The sequence below is a fragment of the Sceloporus occidentalis genome, unplaced genomic scaffold, assembly GCF_023333645.1.
Source record: "Sceloporus occidentalis isolate IW3139 unplaced genomic scaffold, rSceOcc1.0.p SCAF_5, whole genome shotgun sequence".
NCBI lineage: Eukaryota > Metazoa > Chordata > Lepidosauria > Squamata > Phrynosomatidae > Sceloporus > Sceloporus occidentalis.
Window position 1 is genome coordinate 176559536 of NW_028316985.1, and position 23260 is coordinate 176582795.

The 23260-nt window shown below is 41.1% G+C and overlaps 1 protein-coding gene across 4 annotated transcripts in view; it reads right to left on the minus strand.

Annotated features, from left to right (window-relative positions):
* Positions 1-12732: 12732 nt before the first annotated feature.
* The window catches only part of LOC149313200 (cilia- and flagella-associated protein 299-like), a 308159-nt gene continuing 297631 nt past the window's right edge, over positions 12733-23260 (minus strand). The window contains exons 6-7 of one of the 4 annotated variants that reach the window (XM_089526259.1): positions 21049-21144; positions 12733-12778 (exon numbers count right to left, since the gene is read on the minus strand). In XM_089526259.1, the coding sequence (XP_089382385.1) occupies positions 21049-21144 (96 nt within the window). In that variant the 3' untranslated portion in view covers positions 12733-12778. Of the gene's footprint in view, positions 12779-13296; positions 13313-14330; positions 14618-20945; positions 21145-23260 lie in introns of those variants that run through there. The other 3 variants (XM_089526257.1, XM_089526258.1, XM_089526260.1) reach the window with 3 other exon arrangements.

Below are 23260 nucleotides of genomic sequence, written 5' to 3' on the forward strand. Positions count from 1 at the left end.
ATGTCAGATGGATGGACTCAGTCAGGGAGGTCATGGGCCTGAATTTACAGGACCTAAGAGGAGCAGTGGAAGAGAGGGAGGCTTGGAGATGTCTCATGCCATCCATAGGTTTACCATGAATTCGGTTGACTCAAGGGAAGTTAAGTTAACAACACACTGTAGAAATAATGCAATTTGACACCACTTTAACTACCCTGGTTCTATCCTACCAAATCCTTGGGTTTATAGTTTGATGAAGCACCAGCACTCTTTGGCAGATGCAGCTCTTGAAAATCAAACATGAAAGGAATTCATATTTATTGTTTGCGTTCTGTTCCAGTTAGGAGTAGTGCTGCCAGGTTTTTAAGAACAGAAGAAAGGGGCAGTCAAAATTCAGAGCTGACAATCAGGAAGTAGCTCTTAACAAGTTTGCATTTTACTGAAATACCAAAGGAAACACTGATTTCACTTCACATGTTTCTCTACAAATTGTCACATTGTCCATATTCATAGATTACATGATAAATGTGTTTCTGTCTTTATGAAGGGCTCAAACCTAAAACAGGGTTTTTTGAAGTCATCTTCAGTCTATATAAAAAAGTTTCTAGCTTTCAAATAGAGGGCATTACTTATAAGAAATACTTGCCAGCCTGATAAGGAATAAGGTTCCTAACCCACTGTAAGGGGCAGTAATGGATATCTGGCAACCCTAGTTATGGGATCACTTTGGTGAAAAAGAAAACCAACTTGTGCACTTAAAAAAAATGCGTTTGGGTTGGCATTCTCCCTCCCCAGCTCTACTCAGATTTCACTGCAAATGTGCATTTGTTACTCTACACAGGTGGTTGTACATAGGACTTTAGAGTGAGACTTTACATTACAGAAAGAAATCGAATAACTAGCTTCAACATCAAATATGTATTGTGTTTGGTTGCTTTTTTTTCATTTGACTTGGGAGGAAATTTTAGAAATGGAGCAGTTGTAAAAAAACAACAACCCTTCAGTAGGAACATAAATGGCTCATTCTTCATGTTTTTATATAGCAGGTTAGAGATTTTGACATCACTGCAGTGTCCAGCACAACAGTCTTGTAAGGTAGGTCAGAACTATCCCCATACTGTAAGGTGGCATGGTAGCGAGAACTACTGCTCACTAGGAAGGATTGCCTGGAGTCACTTAGCCGCTGTGCTGCATTAAGGATACTTTGAAATAAAGGAAATTGGAATTGCCAATGAAACAAGTTGTAAGCAAAGCTCCTTACAATGTATAGCTTTTCAAATTATTGCCGTACAAGAGTTGAGTTGTTTTAATGTGTGTCCCAACAGGGAGCTCAGTCAGGTGACTTTTGAAAACAAACATAACCTGTGCCACTCCCCTTGCTCAGTCATGCTTTAATTTCCTCTATATTACAACACCAGGCAGAACTCAAAAAGGTGTTTCTGATTGACTCAGGCTGCAAGGCATAACCCACTTACTCCAGAAGAATAGTTCTAAAACATTGCTGCAAATTTGGTGTGATTACAGCAGATCATGTGGTTTTTCTGATTATGGCCTTGGGCTTACAAGGCAGCCTAAATGATAACCTATCTACACTGGTTTAGATGGGCTTTAGGGCAAGTTAATTAATTCCCTTTGAAACTGATGAAACTTAACACTTAAATCCTAAGAACATGTATTACAGAAATTGATGGGATTTGCTGTGCTTTAGTTAATGGATACCCTCCAGCAACCCATGGAGTGTTACTTTCTGGGAGGTACTTCCTGACCAATGCTGAGGGTCCCCCCTCCCAACTCTCTTCTTCTTCTTGAGTACAAATGTAATAGTGTTAAGCACAACTCACAGTCTGATGGAGGATCACAGACAGACCTTAGCTATTTTGTAATTTTAACAATTCTCCTGGATAAAAAGCCGCAATGAAACTTAGCTTGTCCCTCAACTGCAAGCCACTGTTACCTTTCAACCATGCTTCAGTTAGAATTCTTTTAACAGAAATGGGGTCCCAAGCCTGAACCCCACTCACAGAATCACCGAATCACAGAGCTGGAAAAGACCAAAAGGACCATCCAGTTCAACCCTCTGCCATGCAGGAATACACAATCAAAGCACTCCTGACAGATGACATTCTTTAGTCCCAACTAGAGTAGACCAATTTGATCCAATAGGAAACTGTGAGGGATCATTCAGAAGTCTCTTTTTGAGCATGATGATGTGAATAACACAACTCACACATTCCGGGTTTATTTTTCGCACTGGTTTTTCTATCAAGACATCACCTCTTTGCATCTCTTCTTGTTTCCAGTGCAGAAATATTTTGATCTATATATTTAAGGAGCAGTCCTTTTCTGGAGAGCCAGCTTGGTGTAGTGGTTTGAGCATTGCATTGAGGCTCTGGAGACCAGGATACGTTTCCCAGCTTGGCCATGAAACCCACTGGGTGACTTTGGTCAAGTCACATGCTCTCAACCTCAGGGGAAGGCGATGGCAAACCTCCTCTGGACAATTCTTGCCAAGAAAATCCCATGATAGGTTTGTCTTAAGGTTGCCATAAGTCAGAAAAGGCTTGAAGGCACAGAGCAACAACCTCTTCTGAGCTTTCCTGGAAGGAAAAAACTTGATACCTCATTCATAGTAGAGAGGTCAGATAGACAAGGACAAACTCCCATTTATCAGAAACACTACTTGAAACTCTCCCAGAAACAAACATGCAAGAAGACAGAGATTGACCCTCCCTGCCTGACAAGACAGACAATGAAAGAGCGAGACATAGAGATTGGCCCGGAACAGGAGAATCAGCAAACACTCTCTCCCTGTCTAAACTACTTTACAGGAGTATTGTTCAGAGTCATGTTAGTCTGAAATATCAGTATGCAAAGGGATCTTGTAGCACCTAACTAACTGGGCGAAAGATGTGGTAGCATAAGCCTTTGTAGACTTGGTCAGTTTCGTTAGATGTAACTTGGCTAAGGTTACCCAGTGGGTTTCTTTGGCTGAGTGGATTTGAACCCTGGTCTCCAGAGTCATAGGGTTTTATCAGACAAGGGAAATTGAAAGTATAATCCAATGGCAATCTGAATGCAATCATGAGGTTTCACATTATTGCATAATAGACTACCACACGCAATTTTGGGCAATGGCAAGCTATTTTCGGGCAATGAGAAGTCAGTTTGAATGCAATTCGAATTCACGTAAATTCGCTGAACTAGCGAATTCATGTGAATGCGTTCTGGCCCCACTTTCTTTTCATTCGAAATGAAGAGAAATTCCTGCGTGTGATAAACTCCATATTCCAGTGCACAAACCACTACACCATTGGCTCTGTACAGTACCAAACCATTAGAATATAATAAATAAAATTAAGAAATTATTGAAGTGGTCATAGTCACTAAAGATAAATTAAATATGGCAGTATAATAAGAGACCACATAGTGTAAAGGAAACCCATGGGGACCTGGGGCAAGCCACACTCTCCCAGACTCAGAGGAAGGCAAAGGCAATAAATAGGCAAAGGCAATCCTCTTGAACAAATCTTGCCAAGAAAATCCCATGATAGTGTTGCCATAAGAAATTACTTGAAGGCACACAGAAACAACAACTGTACATTATTTACTGATTTGGTTTTTAATTGTTTTTGCTCCAATTGTCATTTATAATTTGTTTTATTGTATTTTTGTATTATTATTACAGGTTTTGGTGATTTTATCCGGACTCTTTCTTAGTTAATCTTGTGTGCTATCTTGACTCTACATTTTAGGAGCAAATAAAAATATAAATAATATTTATGAGCTACCTTTCAATATAAAATATTCTCAGACAAGGTAACAGTAAGAATAAAATCAATGCCATGATTTTCTGTCATGGTGAATGTTGTGTAACTTTATGTACACTTAGCTATGTAATGAAGGTGCTAAGAAACTCAGTTGGTGAATTGCAAAAGTGTATATCAGGACAGCTGCAAGAGTCTCTGATGGTCATTGGTGTCCAATGCACACCAGTCCCATTGTGCATTGGTTTCAATGTGCAGCAATTATTTTGTAGCTTTCTTACATAGTAACATTACAGTAGTCCCTAGCTGAATACATTTGCAATGTAAGAGGGTGCTGAGTTCACTATTAAGCAGTATAGAAATGTAAATGCTATTGCAAAAGTGCTCATTTCTGTTTTCTGAAGATGTAAGTTCTCTTATGAAGATATTAAATCCCTAAGTGAATTCTGACCAATGAAATTAAAACAACAATGGTATAAAACATGCATGAGTCAGTTAATAAAAAGGGGAGAATTAAAATAAAAACTCTAGAAACATTAAGACTCTTGAAAGAAATAATCTTCCTGGCACCAAGTGGATCTCCCTGGGGAAAGAATTTCAAAATAAGAATGCTGCAGTGCAGATGTTTTCCTCTGAAGTGACCAGCCTCATCTTGATGAGCTTCTGACAATCACTACCAGGCTGAAATGCTACTAAAGTGCTTTCTCCCCATCCTTGCTTTCAGGGTCAATCCCATATGAAGAGAAAGCATTTGATACCATATTTTCATGAGGCCAAGTGGGAATGAAGGTGAGCATAGATTGACTGAGTATTCCCTTGCTTAAAAAATAACTCACTGCCTATAAAAAGTTAGCATGTCAGAGAAAAAGGTAAACTATTATTATGCCTTTCCCAGAGATGCTGGCTTTCCATAAGAAGGGAGTTCTGGGTAGAGCAGATAGAATAACACTTTTTAAAACTGTGATGAATTTTGCTTGCTTGTTGCCATCTCTGTTTTTACGTCTCATAGTTTGATTGTGGTGATGCTAATCAACATTTGTTGTGCTGTGTCTAAGAATTTCAACATGAGGCCCATACTGAGTTTTGGCTGAGATCATTTTATATATACAAGTGATTCTCTAGACTGCAATTGTTTTTCCTAAACTGCAAATATTACATTCTAATTTTTGTTGTTGTTTCCATTCTTGAATTTCTCTGAAGATTCCAATACCAATGAAACATAAGCAAGTCAAAGCCATGCAAGCCCCATGCTGATTACCAGCCCTTTTGGGGAATGCTCTGATTCCATATCTGGCAGGTTTTCAATTTTGATGTTTTGGAAGAGTACCATGAATGCATCTATCTTCACCCAATATGGCCTTTCAGGGATGGCTCGAGGCATTCTGTTGCTTGAGGCCAAGAACAAGATGACACTCCCTTCCAATCCCTTTACAAATACCAAATGGACTAGCAGTTGAATTTTTCTTCAACACTGGTGATAGGGCAGCATCCTCCATTACACCTATAATGTAGCAGGTTAGCATAGGAATTGGAGGCCAGGTGGCATGGCCCATAGCTCTTTCCTCAAGTGCTTTTCTGCCAGCTCTCCGTATCTACCACCTGAGGCAACTGTATCCAGCCCTGGCTGGAGTAATTATGAATATGCTGTGGACAGAACACAAGGGAGTTGATGGTATTCAAATTTTCAGGTGTGTTTTTTCTTTTTTTTTTTTCTATACTATAAAAATAGCCTTGTGAACACATTTCATTCTAGCTATGCTTTCTCAATGCTTTAGGGACAGAGGTCATATCATTCTAACAGATACTCTGCTGTAGGGAATAGATTGGGAGGGATGGACTGTGATTATGAATTCTCCAGGATACTATTGATACTACTGGTCATGACCAATAGTTATATGTGAAAATGTAATCAAAACAAGACACAGATTCTATTGGTTAATAGTTTTAGTTAATAGTAATAGGTTTTATGACAGAGTTGGGAATTGAACTCTGGTCTCCAGAGTTCTAGTCCATTGCTCAAACCATTAAGCTGCTGGATACAGGTAAACAATTTGTCCTTGATGGCAGTGCATTCCCTCTGAAGGAATGACCATGCGATTTGGTGAGATTTGCTCCTGGACTTAGTCTTTCAATGCCCAGGAGGCACAATTGATTATTAGTACCTTTTACCATTTTCACTTGGTTCCGTAGCTATTGCCATAGCTGCAAATCTGATCATACAATAGATTTAGTCTAATAATGTCATTAAAAGAAACAAGTGAAACATCTTGTTCCATTGCTCGCTTGGCATGGTATTTTCTACCAGTCTTCCAAATAATCTGAGTATGCCCTTAACAGGATGCTAGCAAAAAATATTGATGTGCAGTCCCTGCCCAAGTAGGCTGAGGTTTATGAAAGCTCATGCTGCCAATTTCTTTCTTTCAGTTAGTCTCAAAGGTGCTATAAGATCTCTCTACGTACTGATTCTACAAACTAACATGGGTATATCTTTGAATTTTTCCTGCTGTTAGCTATTTCTGACAAAATCTTGTAAAGCTTCTTTTTCTTGGTCATTTCAAGTAATTCTTACTAGATATAGGTGATAGGGGGGTGTTCATGAAAGGAGCATTGGGGCTATAACCAGATTATCTCCCCACTTTTAACCTAGGACCTAGGTGATGACTTATTGAGGTACCATAGAAATTAGCATGGTTCCCATGGACCTGCAGTCTGCTTTCCTGCTGCTGAGACTGTTTAGATAATAACTACAAGAATTGTGGCACGGCATGTTTCTGTGAAGTCTACAGGCATCTGGCTGCAGGCTTCAGCACACTTCCCTGTAGCTGAATAGGGCCAAAGAAGTCACAATAGCCCCCAAACAAGAAGAGTGTTTTTCTTCTTGTACGATGGTGTGCTAATCTGGCTGGGTTTGGCCTCTTCTGCACCTGTGTTTCTGTTTTCTTTATGAGGTGAACATTTGCCTAGCCTACAAGGCCTGTCCCTGACCACTGAGAGAGAGGGAACACATGTTTTACTCATTTTGGTATGCTTTCTTTTCTCTGTTTGAACTCTGGAGTTTCATCGAAGGTTTTACAGCTGGGATACATCATCATATCATCATCCTAGAAAACAGTCATCTAAGTGCCTAACAGTGGTATGAGCAAAAGTGAGGAATAAAAAGCAAAATGTTTCCAAGGCATATGAGTTTAGCAACTGCTGAGCTGCTGCAGTTCAGGATAATGTGGATTCTGACCATGCAGGTGCATGTACTCTGAAACAGACAATCCAGTCTAGTACATCTAAATAATTTTTGGAAATATCTCCATGTTGGGACCTGTGGACCTAATCCAACTAAAATTAGTCATGAACAGCTTTGGTCTATTACCTTTGAGGGTCTTGATCTATGTTTATGTATTCTTAGAGTAAGGATGCATTAGGAGGAGTGAAGTCAGTTATTGTATGTCCCATTGATTTCAATCTCTAGTCTAATAGGAATGCAAGGTCAGGAACATCCCTGGCCCTGAGATTTCAGGTCCCAGACTCCGAGACTTAAGGATTGTCCCTAGTGATGTTTGAGAGGTAAAAGAGTGGGCCAGGTATACCTTAGGAGAATCTACACTGGCCATTCCAAGGCTGCCTGCAAACAACTTTCAATGGCTGTGATCCTGTATGACTCAACATAGCATAATATGCATGCAGACCTATACTAGGCTGAGCCATATACCACCACCCTGACTTTTTAAATAGCCTCTAAAGAACCCCCTTCCACCCTGTAAGGCTCTTCCTTGCTTCTTGGAGAGCAGGCAGGACTGTCTGGCTACATCCCCATAGCTAGACACAGAAAGATAACAGCAGTCCCTGGCAGATCTCAGCACTGTCTGGTTGCAGGGAGACATGTTTGTTGCCCTGCCTGCTCTCCATACAGCAGAGATTGGTGTCACAGGAGGCTTCAGAGTCTATTCTGTAAGTTTTGGGGTAGGGATTTGGGCACTGTGGAGGAAGGAAAGGAATACCAACCCCTATAGAATTCAATAAAGGGGAAATGAACTCATATGGGAAACATTCATGTGGGTATGCTGCTAACAGGAAATCAGCCAATAATGTATATAGGTACATGTATACATTCATCTCAAAACAATGTTCTCACCCTGAGATTCCTCCTCATCTTTAAATAATAATAATAACAATAAAATTTATCTGTGTTTCCCTGCCTCTCCCAGTGGATCGAAGCGGGGTTACAGACTACTAAAAACGATAGATATAACACTCTTATAAAAACATAAAATATTACAACAGCAATATTACATCAACACTCATCAATATAACAGTACAAAATTCCATCAACCATCCAGCATCCAGGGGCAAGGCAGAATATAGTTGTCAGCAGGGATATAGATCTTCACACTTTGGGGGGGAAAGCTTGACAAAAGAGAACAGTTTTGAGTCTCTTTTTAAAAGTTTCCAATGGGGTCATGAGACGGAGCTCCTCAAGTAAGCTATTCCAGATCCGTGGGGCCATTATGGTGAAAGCCTTTTGGGATGAGGAAACATATTTGGAAGATGGTGTTTCCAGTAAATTCTTACCAGATGTTCTGAGTGTGCGGGGCGGATTGTACGGGGAGATGCGGTCCCTCAAGTAACTTGGGCCCAAGCCATGTAGGGCTTTATAGGTGATAACCAACACTTTGTATTGCGCTCGGAAGCGAATGGGAAGCCAATGAAGATCTTTTAAGATAGGTGTTATATGGTCAAACCTAGATGCACCGGTGACCAATCTGGCAGCCATATTTTGAACTAACTGAAGCTTCCAGACTTGGTGCAAGGGTAGCCCCATGTAGAGCGCATTACAGAAATCTAGACGAGAGGTTACCACTGTTTCAAGGTCCCTTTGGCCCAGGTAGGGTCGCAGTCACATATCAGCCAAAGTTGATAGCAAGCACTTCTGGTCGTCGCATCTACTTAAGATGTCAATTGCAGGGACGAGTCCAGAAGTACTCCTAAACTGCAAACTTCATCCTTTAGGGGAAGGTGGATAAATTTCCTTCCCCGGGCTTGGGGAACCAATCACAAGTACTCCCGTTTTCTCTGGATTCAAACTGAGTTTGTTTTCCCTCATCCAGCCCATTACCGACTCCAGGCAGGCATTCAGAGGAGAGATGCCATCCTTAGTCACTGCATCAGTCGGAGACACAGAGAAGCATATTTGGGTGTCATCAGCGTACTGATAACTCCGCGCTTTAGGACTGGAGAAGAGAGATCAGGCCCTAGGATCTGGGAATCCTAAATCATTTAGAATTAACATTAGCTGAGTTTGGGCTAATACAGTACAGTATATGTATACTTGACATGTTTCTATTAAAAATGGTAAGATTCAAAAACCAGCATGAGGTGATGGTAGAGGATGTTAATATCCTAGGATATGTGGCTGAAGGCTTTAAAGTTGCCATACCCCAAGAACAAAAGCAAAATCTTTCAAAAGGAAACTCAAGCTGCTAAACTGGAATTCTATAGCAGATTTGAACACTATGAGCGATCTCAACAAATCTTAAGAACCACTCTTTAGGTGTGTGTTTACCCTTTTGATCTTGCTAGGCCTGTCTATCTTCAGTGGCTGCTTTTTGGGAGTGGGTCACACCCACGCAGATTGGATCTTATATTTATTTGATTGGATTCTGTACTATTTTGTTCTCTGAATAGTACTGTGACACACCTACTGCTGCTGCTGTTTGCCTTGTTTGACCTTTTGATGTGGATTAGTTTTAAATTTTTATTTTTCTTCTCTTTGCTCAAGTTCTATATCTATCTACCCATTTTAGGTTACTATTCCACCTGTCTTGTTATGTGTTCTAGTCCACAAAAGCTTGCATCACCAATAGGAATGGGGAAAAAATTGTGTGGATTGTGATCCACCTAATTAGCACCACAATGCAAAGCTAGATATTTGGCAGCACTTACAGAACAAACTCAGATGGACTCTGCTATTCGGATGTTTCCAAATTTTGCACTGCACTTCAAAAAGAATTTTAAAATACCTATACAAATGTTGTTTTATATATAGACATACAATGCATGTTACTGGAAAATAATGTACAAATAGGAGGAAAAAAATTCTTGTAGAAATGTATCTATGAGAGAAAACTGCTTGCATTTGCACTCACTGGGAGAAATGTGCACAAAAAGGCATAGGAAGATTCAAAATAAATCCTAATCTGGTGCAGAAATGGGACACACAGAAGACTGGGGGAAAATGAGGAAGTGGGAGCAAAATAAATGGAAAGACCCACCCATCCTTACTTACAATAAATTATTTACTCTCTGTAGTGTAAAGAGAGGAAAATACCTGGGGTTTGGGTGTGCATGTGTGTGAAAATAGAGGTGGGGAGACACTGTAAAAGTAATCTTTGTTAGGAGTTAGGTCATTTGATTGGAAGAAATTGTATACATCATGATGAGATTAAGGTCTGTTGCACATACATGAACATACAAAGCTACTACTTTGGAAGGGGCTGTAATAATAAGGACTCTTCCCTCCATATTTTTGAGGCTGCTATGAGGATATAAACACAGCTAGCTCTGAGCACTTAGCTCTTCATAGCTGGCATGGGGTTGATGATGAACTCTGCCCTCTTGTTGCTGTTTTTATTTTACTTTCTGTGCCAAATGAACACTATAAACACCCAACACAGAAATAATAACAACACACAATTGCCCCTGTGGCCATAGAGGAGAAAATACTTGTTAAATAATATACTAGTTCTGTGGGTAAGTGGGTGTCATCAAAAAACACTTGGTTGTAAACACTAACCTATAGTGAATATGGTTTTGAGGTTTTACAAAAGCAACATGCATATAGTGGGTACTACTGAGTTTGCCTGCATCAGTTTTGTGATTTTTTTTTATGAGTGACATGAAGTTTAATGCTAAACCAGAAGCACAGGAAGGATTCTCAGGAAAACAGGATGACTTCCAAACTGGAACAATTTGGAGCAAAATTATTCTTGATGGAAACTTATAAAGGCCTAGTGACCCCCTGATGAATATGTGGGAAGGATGATCACAGTTTTATTTCACACATTTTAGCTTCATAATAATCCTGTGAGACAGGCAGGGCTCAGAAACAGTGAGAAATGTGCATTATCTCAATGCTCATACTTTTCATGTGTGTCACTGAAAAGTACCTTTAGTAAATTAAAAAAAAAAAACTTGTTAAAGGGAAAGAGAATCTTTAATATAACTGTTGTCACCATGTGCTTCTCTCCATAAAGCTTCAAGAGTTAATGTTCTTCAGATTTTACAAACAGCAAAGGAACAGAAGCTGAAGGTTTGAATACATCTTGAAGGTTTGGAAACATTTTGCTACAGTTAAACTGATTTGAGAGTGAAACAGTTCATGTGATACTGAAGGAGCATCTCAGGTAGAGTCCACTCTCAAAGGATCTCCAAGGAGAATGAGGAAGTATTCTGTTAGACAGGATCTCCTTATCACATTTACTGAAGTCTGTCTATTGCTGTAATGATAAAAGATAACCAGATAGTGTATCTTGCAGTGATTTAATCAGCAATGGTACAGTGCCAAGGACAAGGCACAGGGGATGTTGGCGTTGTTATATCTCTTTCTTAACACTATCTCTTTCAGATGTGGGGCACATTCTAAAGGAGTAGCTGTGTTAATACATTTATCTTTTTGCTGCCAAAGCATCTTAAAGATTAACTGGTTTATTATTGCATGATATACTCAAGTTACGTTTGATGAATGCATTTGCTTAGAAATAGTTCAAGAAAAGAATGCACATGTTTGCATGTTTGTTTATTTGGATTTCTAATCTGAATCTTCTGAAAGACTTCAGGTAGATAACAGGCCTTAAATATAATCACCCAAAACGTATTCCATTGGTACCTGGGGCACACATTTCATCAAATGGATGTATTATCATCTGCATTTTCCAGTAACAGCAGGATGCTGTTTTAACATTGGGGAAAAGGTAATAATTACACCTTAGAAGTAATTCCTAACAGAGAAGTGTACTGAGCATGGCCTCTGCCACCAGGTAATTGGCTTTCAGAGTCCTTATTAGCATCATAGCTGTAGTTTAACAGCTATCTGTTGGTCTAGAAATGGTTAATTTGTATTTTGCAGGCCCTGCTAGATAGTTTCTGTTTTGCTTGGCAGTTCAAGGCTGAGAAGAGTTTGAAGACTCAGGATGGACCAGAGGAGTAAACTTCAGTGATCTGCTTGTCCATTTCCCTTAGCTATTAGCAAAGGAGTGCCAGGGCTGTGCACTTTGATTTACTTCCAAGGCTTCTACACTATATAAATCTTCACGATCCATCTTCTACTGGCCTCACTGGATGTTTCACAGCTCAAGGACCCTGTTTAGCCAGCCTGGAGGAACTGGAGAATCCATGATGGGAATCCATCATAGGGTTAGTTCTATCACTTGCTGCAAAGTAATACTGGACCCCATCAGTTAAAGGACTGAAATGCCTTCCCTAACTTTACACAACCAGGAGCACCATTTAACACCAGTAAATCTACAGCAGTGATGCATGTCATTTTTCTGGTAACAAATGAAATTTTACGGAGACCCAGAATGGCAGCCAGTTCCGGCTGAAAATGGGAAAATCCAGATTACTTTTCTCAGCACATGAACAATGCTTAGCACATTCATTACATATAGAATATGGTAATCTGGAATATTTTAATAGAGGTAATATACTTCTTAGTAGCAAAAATGTTGCACAAATAAGAGGACAGTTCTTATTCACTTTGTTTTAATTTGTCTAATGATATTCTATCCTCCTGTACCCAATTCCTGATTAAGAATGTAAAGGGAAATGAAAATGAAAACTGGAAATACATTCCTCTCTTGGATTAAGGCAATTTACTTTAATAATAATAATAAAGAACATGAAGGGGAATCTGACTAGCCATCACTAGAAACAAAATGTAGTATTAGATACACCTTTAGTCCAACTCAACATTGTTTTGTGCCAGACCTGGCATAAGATAAAAATCAGTTTACAGCAGGTGGGTTGAAATGCAGTTAGTTCTTCACCTTTCTCCAATTTTTGCAGTGCAGCTGTCCAGGCAAAAAAAGGACAACATGCATATTTGGGGGGGGGGGGGAATGCATGTATTATAGATATCAAATTTAAAGCCCTACTAAATTTTAAATTTGTTTACTTTTGTTTATTCCCTTGACCTGGTTGTTTTTGTGTGTGTGTGTGTGTGTGAGTGTTTGTGTCCTTCTAGACTGAATATTTTTGCCTAGGTTCTGCAGGCTATGTCCTACTTCAGGTTTTTATTACCTTAAAGTAGAATTAGATTGGAAGGAGTGACTGATTCAAAGGTTTGAAAGAATGTGGCTGTGATTCATCACTGATCCAAAAAAACATCATTACACAGTTCTCAATGTACTCAAGAGTTTCACTGAAGATAATAGTGTAGCTTTGCAAACATCCCCCTTGTCTTTATTCTCTACATAGTGAATAGATTTTAGCAACAGAAACTGCAAATTGAAACAAACTACTTAACCACTGCAATCAATCAATATTTGCAAGCAGAAAGGTTGTCTTCATGAATAGCTGAGCTGGCAAGAGGATTGAAGGAAAGAATAGAACAGATGCATATATATTTCAGTTTTGCTAATTGATCAGTTCTTCCTCTGAAATCCTGCACACATTTTTGGAATCTAATATAACCTCCCTTTGCTGCTGCTGTTGTTCTTCTTGTTGCTGTATGCTTTCAAGTTGTTTCCAGTTTATGAGTGTGTGTGACTGGTTCAAAGTCACCCAGTGGGTTGCCATAGCCAAGTAGGGAATTAATAGTTTAAAATTTCTTTTTTCTCTTTATAATATGAATTATAGGAATGAGAAATTTAAAAGAGCTATTGATATACTGAAGTTATCAACAAATAATAACTGTAAGAGGAAGTAATAGCAAACTTCAGAATTCTATGTGTTATAGTCCAAAAATTAAATACAGTACAAATCCACTATATAGTCCAGAAGATAGTTTTGTCATACATACCCAAAGGTTCATGAAGGCTTCTGAAGAAAAGCAGAGTTAATCTCAGGATTTCTGCAAAAAAGCCATTGTGGAAGGAGTTGTCAAAATATCCTGCAGCTCTTCTGGTCTTCAGGGTTAGTTCTAATGCAAGCATTTTAGAATGATCTGTTAGTAAAGTGTTTTGATGCTCACTATTGGAGAAAGAGGGAGAATTCTCACCCTTAAGCACTAGGAGATGGCAGTGGAACCAGTGATGATGGCAACAGGGGGAATATCACAGGCAGTGCACTGTAGGCGAGTCAACCTTGACATTCATATTACCTTTCACAATTAGCGTATTAATTCATGTTATATTAATTTGGAAGAATTTCCTGATAGCATTTGAATTTAAATTATGAAAGGTGATAAACTCTTTCTTTAAGATTTTTTTTTTAAAAAAGCTGAAACAGATTTCCCGCATGAGGTTAGACTAAAGGATCTTTGAGACTGCTTCCAATCCTATTATTTTATTATGTATATATGGATAACATGATGATTGTGCAAAACTTTGTAAGTATAATGTTACTTGTAGGAATGGAAATGTTCCTATTATACTTGCATTCTGTTTAAAAAGTGAGTATACGTGTTTATGTTTCATTGAATGAAAAAGGTTTTGCTCACTGATCTATTCTTCCTGTCACATTCTTTTAAATATTATGGCCAGAACCCCGTTGTTTTCTTATGCATCCACAGTTCTTCTAAAGAAGAGGATGGGCTTTCTTTGGCCATTGTGAAATATCTGCATTTGGTTCAAGGTTGTAGAGGCAGATTTGCATATGTAGATATACACAGTCTTTATGTACATCTATATTGTGCATTAAATGCACATATGCATTGGGTTGCACATCTGGTTCCTGGGTTCAGTTGAAGAACATTGTCATGCAACACAGTTGTTTTGCAACACAATCAATGCACAGATTTACGCAACACTTGATGTAGAATCTCAGCCAATATATTAATTCCTCATACACCATTGTATCCTGTACTGAGGGAATGGTGGTCTAAATCAGGGGTAGGCAACCTTTTGGAGCCGGGGGCCGGGTTGGTGTCCCTCAGACAAGTCGGGGGGGCCGAAGCCGGGGGGTGGAGCTTCCACCCTCTGGGGCGGGGCTGCATGCTGGGGGCGGAGCTTCCACCCTCTGGGGCGGAGCCACCCTCCGGGGGCGGAGCCTCCACTGAAGCCCTGCAAGGAGGCGTAGGCATGTGCCCGCCCTCTCCTCCTCGGTCCCTTTCTGGACAAACACCCCCAACCTGCATTCCAAAACACACACAACAGCATAGTTGTGCATTTCACATGGCTTTACTTAACATGGCCTCTTGCATATTTCAGAGGCTTATTCCATAACCAAACCCCTTGGGTTTAACACTTAGCATGGTTTAACATGGCTATGCATATTGAACATGTCAAGGTGGTTTCACCGTTCTTGGACCAAGTGTACTTCTCAGAAGTGTGTACTTGGTCAAGGGACTTTGGTTTTTCTTCACTGTGCATGGGTTTGTAAAAATCACAGCAATTTACATTGGCCTTGCCTCAGAGGCTTTCTGATATCAATATCACCATTAAAGAACCAAAAACACACAGAAAAGGCACTTTGGAAAGTCACACTCTCTTGGCTTCAGAAACAGTGCGTGCATGCCTCTCAAGCTGACTATCATCATCATCATCATCATCATCATCATCATCATCATCACCACCACCACACTATCATTGTCAAAGCAAGGGAGACTTGTTAGCATTAAAAGCACACAAAACACACTTTGGAAGGTGACACTCTCTTGGCTTCAGAAACAGTGCCTCCATGCCTCTCAAGCTGGCTTATATCATCATCGTCATCATCAATATCATCATCATCACACTATCATTGTCAAAGCAGGGAGACTTGTTAGCAATTAAAAAGAATGCAAAATAAAACAAAAAAACCCATGTGGCCTCTGGCCACTCACCACCTTCTCCTCTTCCTCCTCCTGCTCTTCCTCTCTCCTCTTCCTCGTCCTGCTGCCCCATCTCCTCTTCCTCTTCTTTCTCCTTCTGCTGCATCCTCCTGCTCTTCCTCCCTCCTCTTCCTCCTCCTGCTGCCCCATCTCCTCTTCCTCCTCCTGCTCTTCCTCCCTCCTCTTCCTCCTCCTGCTGCCCCCATCTCCTCTTCCTCTTCTTCCTCCTTCTGCTGCATCCTCCTGCTCTTCCTCCCTCCTCTTCCTCCTCCTGCTGCCCCCATCTCCTCTTCCTCTTCTTCCTCCTTCTGCTGCATCCTCCTGCTCTTCCTCCCTCCTCTTCCTCCTCCTGCTGCCCCATCTCCTCTTCCTCTTCTTCCTCCTTCTGCTGCATCCTCCTGCTCTTCCTCCCTCCCCTTCCTCCTCCTGCTGCCCCATCTCCTCTTCCTCCTCTTCCTCCTCTTCCTCCTCTTCCTCCTGCTTCTGCCTCCTCCTGCTCTTCCTCCCTCTTCTTCCTCCTCCTCTTCTTTCTTCTCCTCCCCCTCCTCCATGCGCCGCGCGGCCTGGGGGCAGGACGGAGGAGACAGAGGAGGAGGTGGGCAGCGCGGGGCCGTGTGAAGCCCCGCGGGGAAGCGGGGAGGGCCACGCAGAGCCCCGCGGGGAAGCGGGGAGGGCCGTGCGGAGCCCCACGGGGAAGCGGGGAGGGCCGTGCGGAGCCCCGTGGGGAAGCGGGGAGGGCCGTGCGGAGCCCCGCGGAGCCCACAGGGAGGCAGGGAGGGCCGCGCGGAGCCCCGCAGGGAGGCAGCGAGGGTGGCGCTGGTCTTCATCCTTTACCTCCTCCACCTCGGGCCGCGCGGCCCTCCTCTTCCTCCTCCACCGCCATTTTGTTTTTCAAAATGGCAGCAAAGTCTTGCGCGACCTTTCCCATCCTGGGAAAGGTCACACGAGACTTCGGCCGCCATTTTGAAAAACAAAATGGCGCCCGGAGCAGCGCGGAAACGGCGGCAATCGGTGGCAGCACTGCGCGGGGGCCGGCAGAAAGGCCTTGGCGGGCCGCATCCGACCCGCGGGCCGTAGGTTGCCAACCCCTGGTCTAAATAAACAAATCATTTTTATGCTAAAGGTTGAATAATTTTTAACACAGCAGTCTTTCATGGTTCATAGGCTCTCTAAGACGATGACTAAATTGACCCATCAAATTAAACACATAGTACTAAATTCAACTGCTCACCCCAATTACAATAGACCTGTTCAATCAATTGCTGAATGGCATGACATTACACTAATTCAATGGTTCCTCTCTATTTGGGAGTAACAGCATCTGGGCCATTATTATCTTCAACACTAAAATCTTTCCAATATGCTATAATTTAGGGACTGATCCTATTCTTGCCATAGCTGTTATTTCCCTTCTATAAATGCAGCAGTGTCGATGGAGATTATCACATTCAATTTAAAGCAACTTATCCCTAATGGGATAAAGGCGTGTTTAATTTTAAAAGCAGATGTTACCGTACTCACCTGTGACCAGGCAAGTGCAACCTGTATGCAGCTTGGATCCCAGCTGTGCCTATCCTGTGGCTTTTCAAAAACAGCAAACTCCCATTTTTGAAAAGCTGGTGAACAAGCATGGCTGGGATCTGGGCTGCATATGGATTGCTTGCCTGGCTGCAGCTGAGTGAGATAACACCACTTTTAAAATTAAATGCAACTTTATCCCATTGGGGAAGCATCGCTTTAAATTGAATGCAATAATCTCCATTGTCACCTAGCTTACTTAGGTAGCTGCTGGAGCCTTACTATTATCTTAGCAGGACTCATGCCTCCTGAATTTTCTTCTCTTGGCCTTCTGTTCCAAGCACTCCTGTATGTTTGGGACTGGCATTTAAAATTCTCAGAGTCAGACAGCATGGTGAGATGGTTGGAGTGTTGGATTAGTACTGCAGGAGACCAGGGTTCAAATCTCTGCTCAGACATGGAAACCCACTGTATGACCTTGGGCAAGTCACACTGTCTTGAGGAAGACACTATAGAAATAATGCAGTTAGACATCACTTTAAGTGTTTGCTGTAGCTCCATCCTATGGAATCATGGGATTTGTAGTTCACAAGTTATTTTGCCAAAGAGCGCTGGTGGCTCACAAAACTACAAATCCCAGGATGGAGCCATGGCTGTTAAAATGATGTCAAACTGCATTATCTTTACAGTGCAGATGCAACTTTAGGCTGCTTCCACACTGCAGAATTAATTCAGTTTGACATCACTTTAACTGTCATGGCCCCATTCAATGGAATCCTGAGATTTGTCATTTGTTGTGGCACCAGTGCTCCTGTGACACAGAAGGCTAAATGAGGATGTCACTTGGTAAAGGACTGTTTGGGTGAAGGGAAGTTACTTGGCACTGCCTCTTTAGGTAATGGGACCTGGAGGGTGGTGAGGACTACTCTTAGGACTGGCTGGGGTTTGTATTGTCAACTGCCCATGAGTCAACCTTGACTCATGGCAATCCTATGAATGAGACATCTCCTCAGACCCCTATCCACTACCACTGTCTTCAGGTCTTTCAGGCTCAGGTCTGTGGCCTCCGTGATTGGATCTAGCCATGTGGTGTGCAGTCTCCTTCTCTTTCTATTGCCCTCCACATTTCCTAGCATTATTGTCCTTCCTAATGAGTCACTCCTTCTCATGATGTGACCAAAGCATGACAGCCTCAATTTAGTCATCCTGGCTTCCAGCAAAAGTTTAGTCTTGACCTGTTCTAGCATGTATTTGTTTGAGTTTTTGGCCCTCCGTGGTATCCTCAGCACTCTTTTCAGCACTTTATCTCAAATGAGTTGATCTTTTTATCTGCCTTTTTCACCATCCAGCTCCCACATCCATACATGGTAATGGGAAATACTATGGCTTGTACAATCATAACTTTAGTATTCAGTGTTATGTCTCTGCACTTTAGGATCTTGTCTAGTTCCTTCACAGCTGCCTGTCCTAATCATTGTCTTCTGATTTCTTGGTTGAAGTCTCCATTCTGATCAATATTTGATCCAAGGTGCAGGAACTCTTTAACTACTTCTGTTTCCTCATTGTCTAGGTAGAATTTATGTAGATCCTTTGTGGTCATTATTTTTGTTTTCTTTATGTTCATCAGTAAGTCTGCCTTTGCACTTTCTTCTTTGAACTACCTTAACAATTGTTCCAAGTCTGTGATGTTTTCTGCTAGTAGTATGGTATCATCTGCATATCTTAGATTGTTGATGTTCTTTCCGCCTATCTTCACTCATCTTTCTTCTGAGTCTAAGTCTGCTCTGTGTATATTATTTTCTGCATGCAGGTTGACTAAACAGGGCATTATAATGCATTCATGCTTGACTCCTCTTCTAATTGGGAACAGTTCTGTTTCTCCATATTCAGTTCTACCTGCAGCCTCCCTTCCTGAGTAAAGGTTAGTGTTTCTCCCATTCTTCTAAGAGCAACCCATATTTTTGCAGTCAAAGGCATTGGTGTAGTTAATAAAGCACATGCAAATTTTCTTCTGGAATTCTCTGGTGCACTCCATTATCCATCGTATGTTTGCAATCTGATCGCTAGTGCCTCTTCCTTTCCTGAATCCAGCTTGCACCTCTGGGATTTCTCACTCCATATATTGTAGGAATCTTTGCTGTAGAATTTTGAGCATGGCTTTGCTTGCATGGAACATTAATGCAATGGTCCTGTAGTTACTGTAATCTTTTGTGTCTCCCTTTTTGTGGATGGGAATGTATATTGATTGCTTCCAGTCTGTGGGTCATTGTTTTGTTTTCCATATTTGTTGGCAGTTTTTAGTTAGAACTGAACTTGATTCTGTTGCTATAGATTGTAGCAATTCTATTGGTATGTCATCTATTGGTGATTTATTCTTCCCAATTGTTTTCAGTGCTGTTTTTACGTCACTCTTCAGGCTGGGAGTACCCCTCACTTTAAGTCACAGGACTTGGGAAGGAGAGTGCCTCCAGTTGACTTTTTATGACAGCTGGCCAGGAGGCAACCCAGCTATTGGATGCTCCTGTGGCTCAGGTAATTTCCCTAAGGGGACTGGTGAAGGAGGATAGAATCCCTCAGTTTAAAATATGCCAGATCACTTCCCCTTTGTGTTTTACACATTCAAGTTGTTTTATATGAATGTTAAATTGGTTAAATAAAGTGGCCCTAATCAGCCCATATTTGAGACTGGACTTTTTATCCCCTTCTCCTTTCTGTGTCAACAGAAGTCTTGTGGGAGGCTGCCTAGGTAAATTATGGATTTTTTGTAATGAGCTGTTGAACCTGAGTGGGTTTACCATGTGGCAACAACACGTGGCATATGGGCTGAGCTAAGGACATAAGTCTTGAAGCATCTGTGAACTGACTCGCTCCCTGAACACACACATCATCCAAGCAATGTATGGATTTTTCTTGTATGAATGCTCCTGGTTACATGAAAACCTTTTGTTGGTTCCTTCCTTTGCCCCTGAAGAAATCCTGCAGTGAGAAGGAGCTGTGGATGTAGAGGGCTCCTCCCAAGTGGCCTGGATCTCTTTGCTATCAGAGGTGTGCCCTTCATGCCTCTTATGCAGTAAAGAAACTACTTTGAAGCAGCTACTTATTGTCAGGTATCCCAACCCTTCCTTTGGGTGCCCACTTTATGGGTTTATTGACAATAGTCCTTCCCCTGGAGGGGTTCCTTTATATGATTTCTTTGGCTCTTTGCTAATTCCCAAGCTGCTTTCTCTCAGCCCACCCCGTGAGCACCTGGCCCATGGCATCCTCTGTTTCTCACCTGCAGGAAGAGACACATCTTTTCTAGGTGGGTACTTTTAATTAGAGATTTGCAAAGAGACAAGGGGAATTGCTCCCTTTGAGATGCAAAAAACAGTTTCCTGAGCTTCTGGGTGAGGTGTGAGACCCTTTAGCAAGGGGAAACAAAGGAAGTATGTATGCGTGGGAAGCTTGGTGTTGTCTTCTAGCTCAATGGTTAGCTTCCTGCAAACTGGTATCCTCCAGATGTGTTGGACTACACAGACACCATGCTTACTGGACTTATGAGAATTCATTTAGGGGAAAAAATCTAGTTTCAGAAGCAAATAGAAGCAGACAGCTTACCTTGAGTTTTGAAGGTACTTTGCACATGATAGATACACAAAATTTTAAATGGAACAAAAATGTATATCTACTGAACAGGCATATGAAAGTGCTTTCTTGACATCATACTACTTGATGTAGTAGTATAAAGTATTTCTGCCCATTTGGTCTTAGAAAACCACCCTTTAACTCAATCACTGCCACACATGAATGATTTCTTTCAATTTATTTGATCCTTGGGGAAAAGGATACTCAGAGTTTTCTTCTCAGGACATGGTCATAGATAACCACTTGCAGGTAGAGGTCTGTTTTGATTGGTGTCCGTGTCGTGTTGTCACCTGGATAAGCCTGAGAACAGAGTATTGGATGATTGAAGATCCCCATAGATAGGAGTGGGACAAAAGAGAGCCTGATATTTTAAAAAGTTTTCTGCTCATGTTACGTAACCCATGTGGCATGGGATTCTGTTAGCTTCATACTGCATTACTACACAGTCACCCAATGTTTATTGCACAAGATACCAACATGGACCCCTGTCCCTTTTTTAGAGCTTGGTCTGATATAAGTGGGTCTAATCTGTACAGAATTCCTAGCCAGAAACTAAGTTTGATTTATGATAGATTCTAAGTGTGTGATGGCTTGAAAGCTACGCAGGTGCAAACTTCCCCTTTGTATACATCAATGGGGACATCCACGTTCAATCATTTTCACTGATATTTATGTTAGCAAGCAGTTGACAAATGCAACATAAAGAGGTCAGCCATGAAATGTGTATGGTTTTAAAGAGACCAAACCCCCTCTGAGCTTGATTTGGGTCTCAGTGCTTAAAGTATATATTTCACACAGCAATAGGGTATCTGCTTATTTGTTGCAGATGTTCCACAGCTGCAGGAAGTTACACCAATGACCCACTTTGAATGCAACCAAATACACTTTTTAGGTATGCATTTTAAAATGTCTCACAAACCAATGCACTCATTTTAAAATGTGTATAATTTGATATTTTGTACTGTTGCTATTCATATGCAACCAAACTTTCGTGGGAAGCACTTCAAAGGAACCCTCATCCGAGAGCTGTTCTGTGCAAACCCAAACAAATTACTGCCCGGCTTCATCTACTTTGGTTTTGAGAGGAACCAAAGCATGGGTGTGTTTGCCATATTCAATCTATAGTCCAAGGACTTTGAATACAACGTTTTAAAGGGGCAATGAAGAACAGATGGGTGCACTCTGATCATAACAGAGGACCATTGTTCAAAAATAGACTACTTCCAACTCTCTATCTAGGCAGAAAAGAAATAACTGACAAGCAGATTCAACCAAACTTTTTTTTTAAACCATTTAAGTTCCATTTAGTTCACTGGGGAAGCTGATATTTGCTTACTTCTCTGTAGTGGAAGCCAGGGGCACATAAAGTTTGGGTTATACAAAAGTATGGTTAGATTTTTTTGGATTACAACTCTCAAAGGCACCCAGGCAGCATGGCCAGTGGCTTTCTCTGCTGAACAGACAAAATTGTCTGAAAAATCCTGTGCATGGAGTTCACTGGATGAACTTCAGTCAGTCATTATTTCTTAACTTCTTTAGGAAGTAGAACCATACTTCAGTGGTAATACACATCCTTTGCATGGAGAAATTCTTGCCTTCAGACCAAGTATCTTCCATTATAAAGATTAGATAACCTGAAAGACCTTTGCCAGAGACCTTGGAATACCTCAGGATAGGACAATACATAATTAGAAATACCATTTGTCTGACCAGGTACCATTCAATGTCCTGTGATTTTTGTAAGAATATCACAGAGCAGGTGGAATATAACACCATCACCAATATTTACACTGGGGAAAGTTTCAGGGCCTGACTATGCACAGCATTAAATAAATATTGGCTGAAGTATCATGTGACTATATATATATCTAAAAAATTCAATTGTGCATGTATGCCTGTGTCTTGAATTGGGACTTCAGTGCATACATTGTCTTGACAACAGGCCCAATGGACAAAAAAATCTGAGATAGAAAAAAAGGCACATTTGTTTACGTGTGCCAATACTGGGCTGCACAAACAATGTTAGTAGCATAGGTAAATGCTAGTTATCCTTATGCCTACATATGTATATTTTTGATTTCTACAGAGGTTGGTGTTCCCTTTCTCCAGTCTGTCTCTGTGATAGGAAACTGAGGTGGGAAGTAATTAATTTTAAATAATGTAGTTATTATTGTTATTATGTGCCTTCGAGCCATTTCCGACTTATGGCAACCCTAAGGCAATACTATCATGGGGTTTTCTTGGCAAGATTTGTTCAGAGGAGGTTTGCTATTGCCTTTTCTTGAGGCCAAGAGCATGCGATTTGCCCACCATCACCCAGTGGGTTTTGTGACTGAGCTGGGACTCTGGTCTTCAGAGTCATAGCTCAACACTCAAACCACTATGCTATGCTGGCTCACAAATAATGTAGTTACCT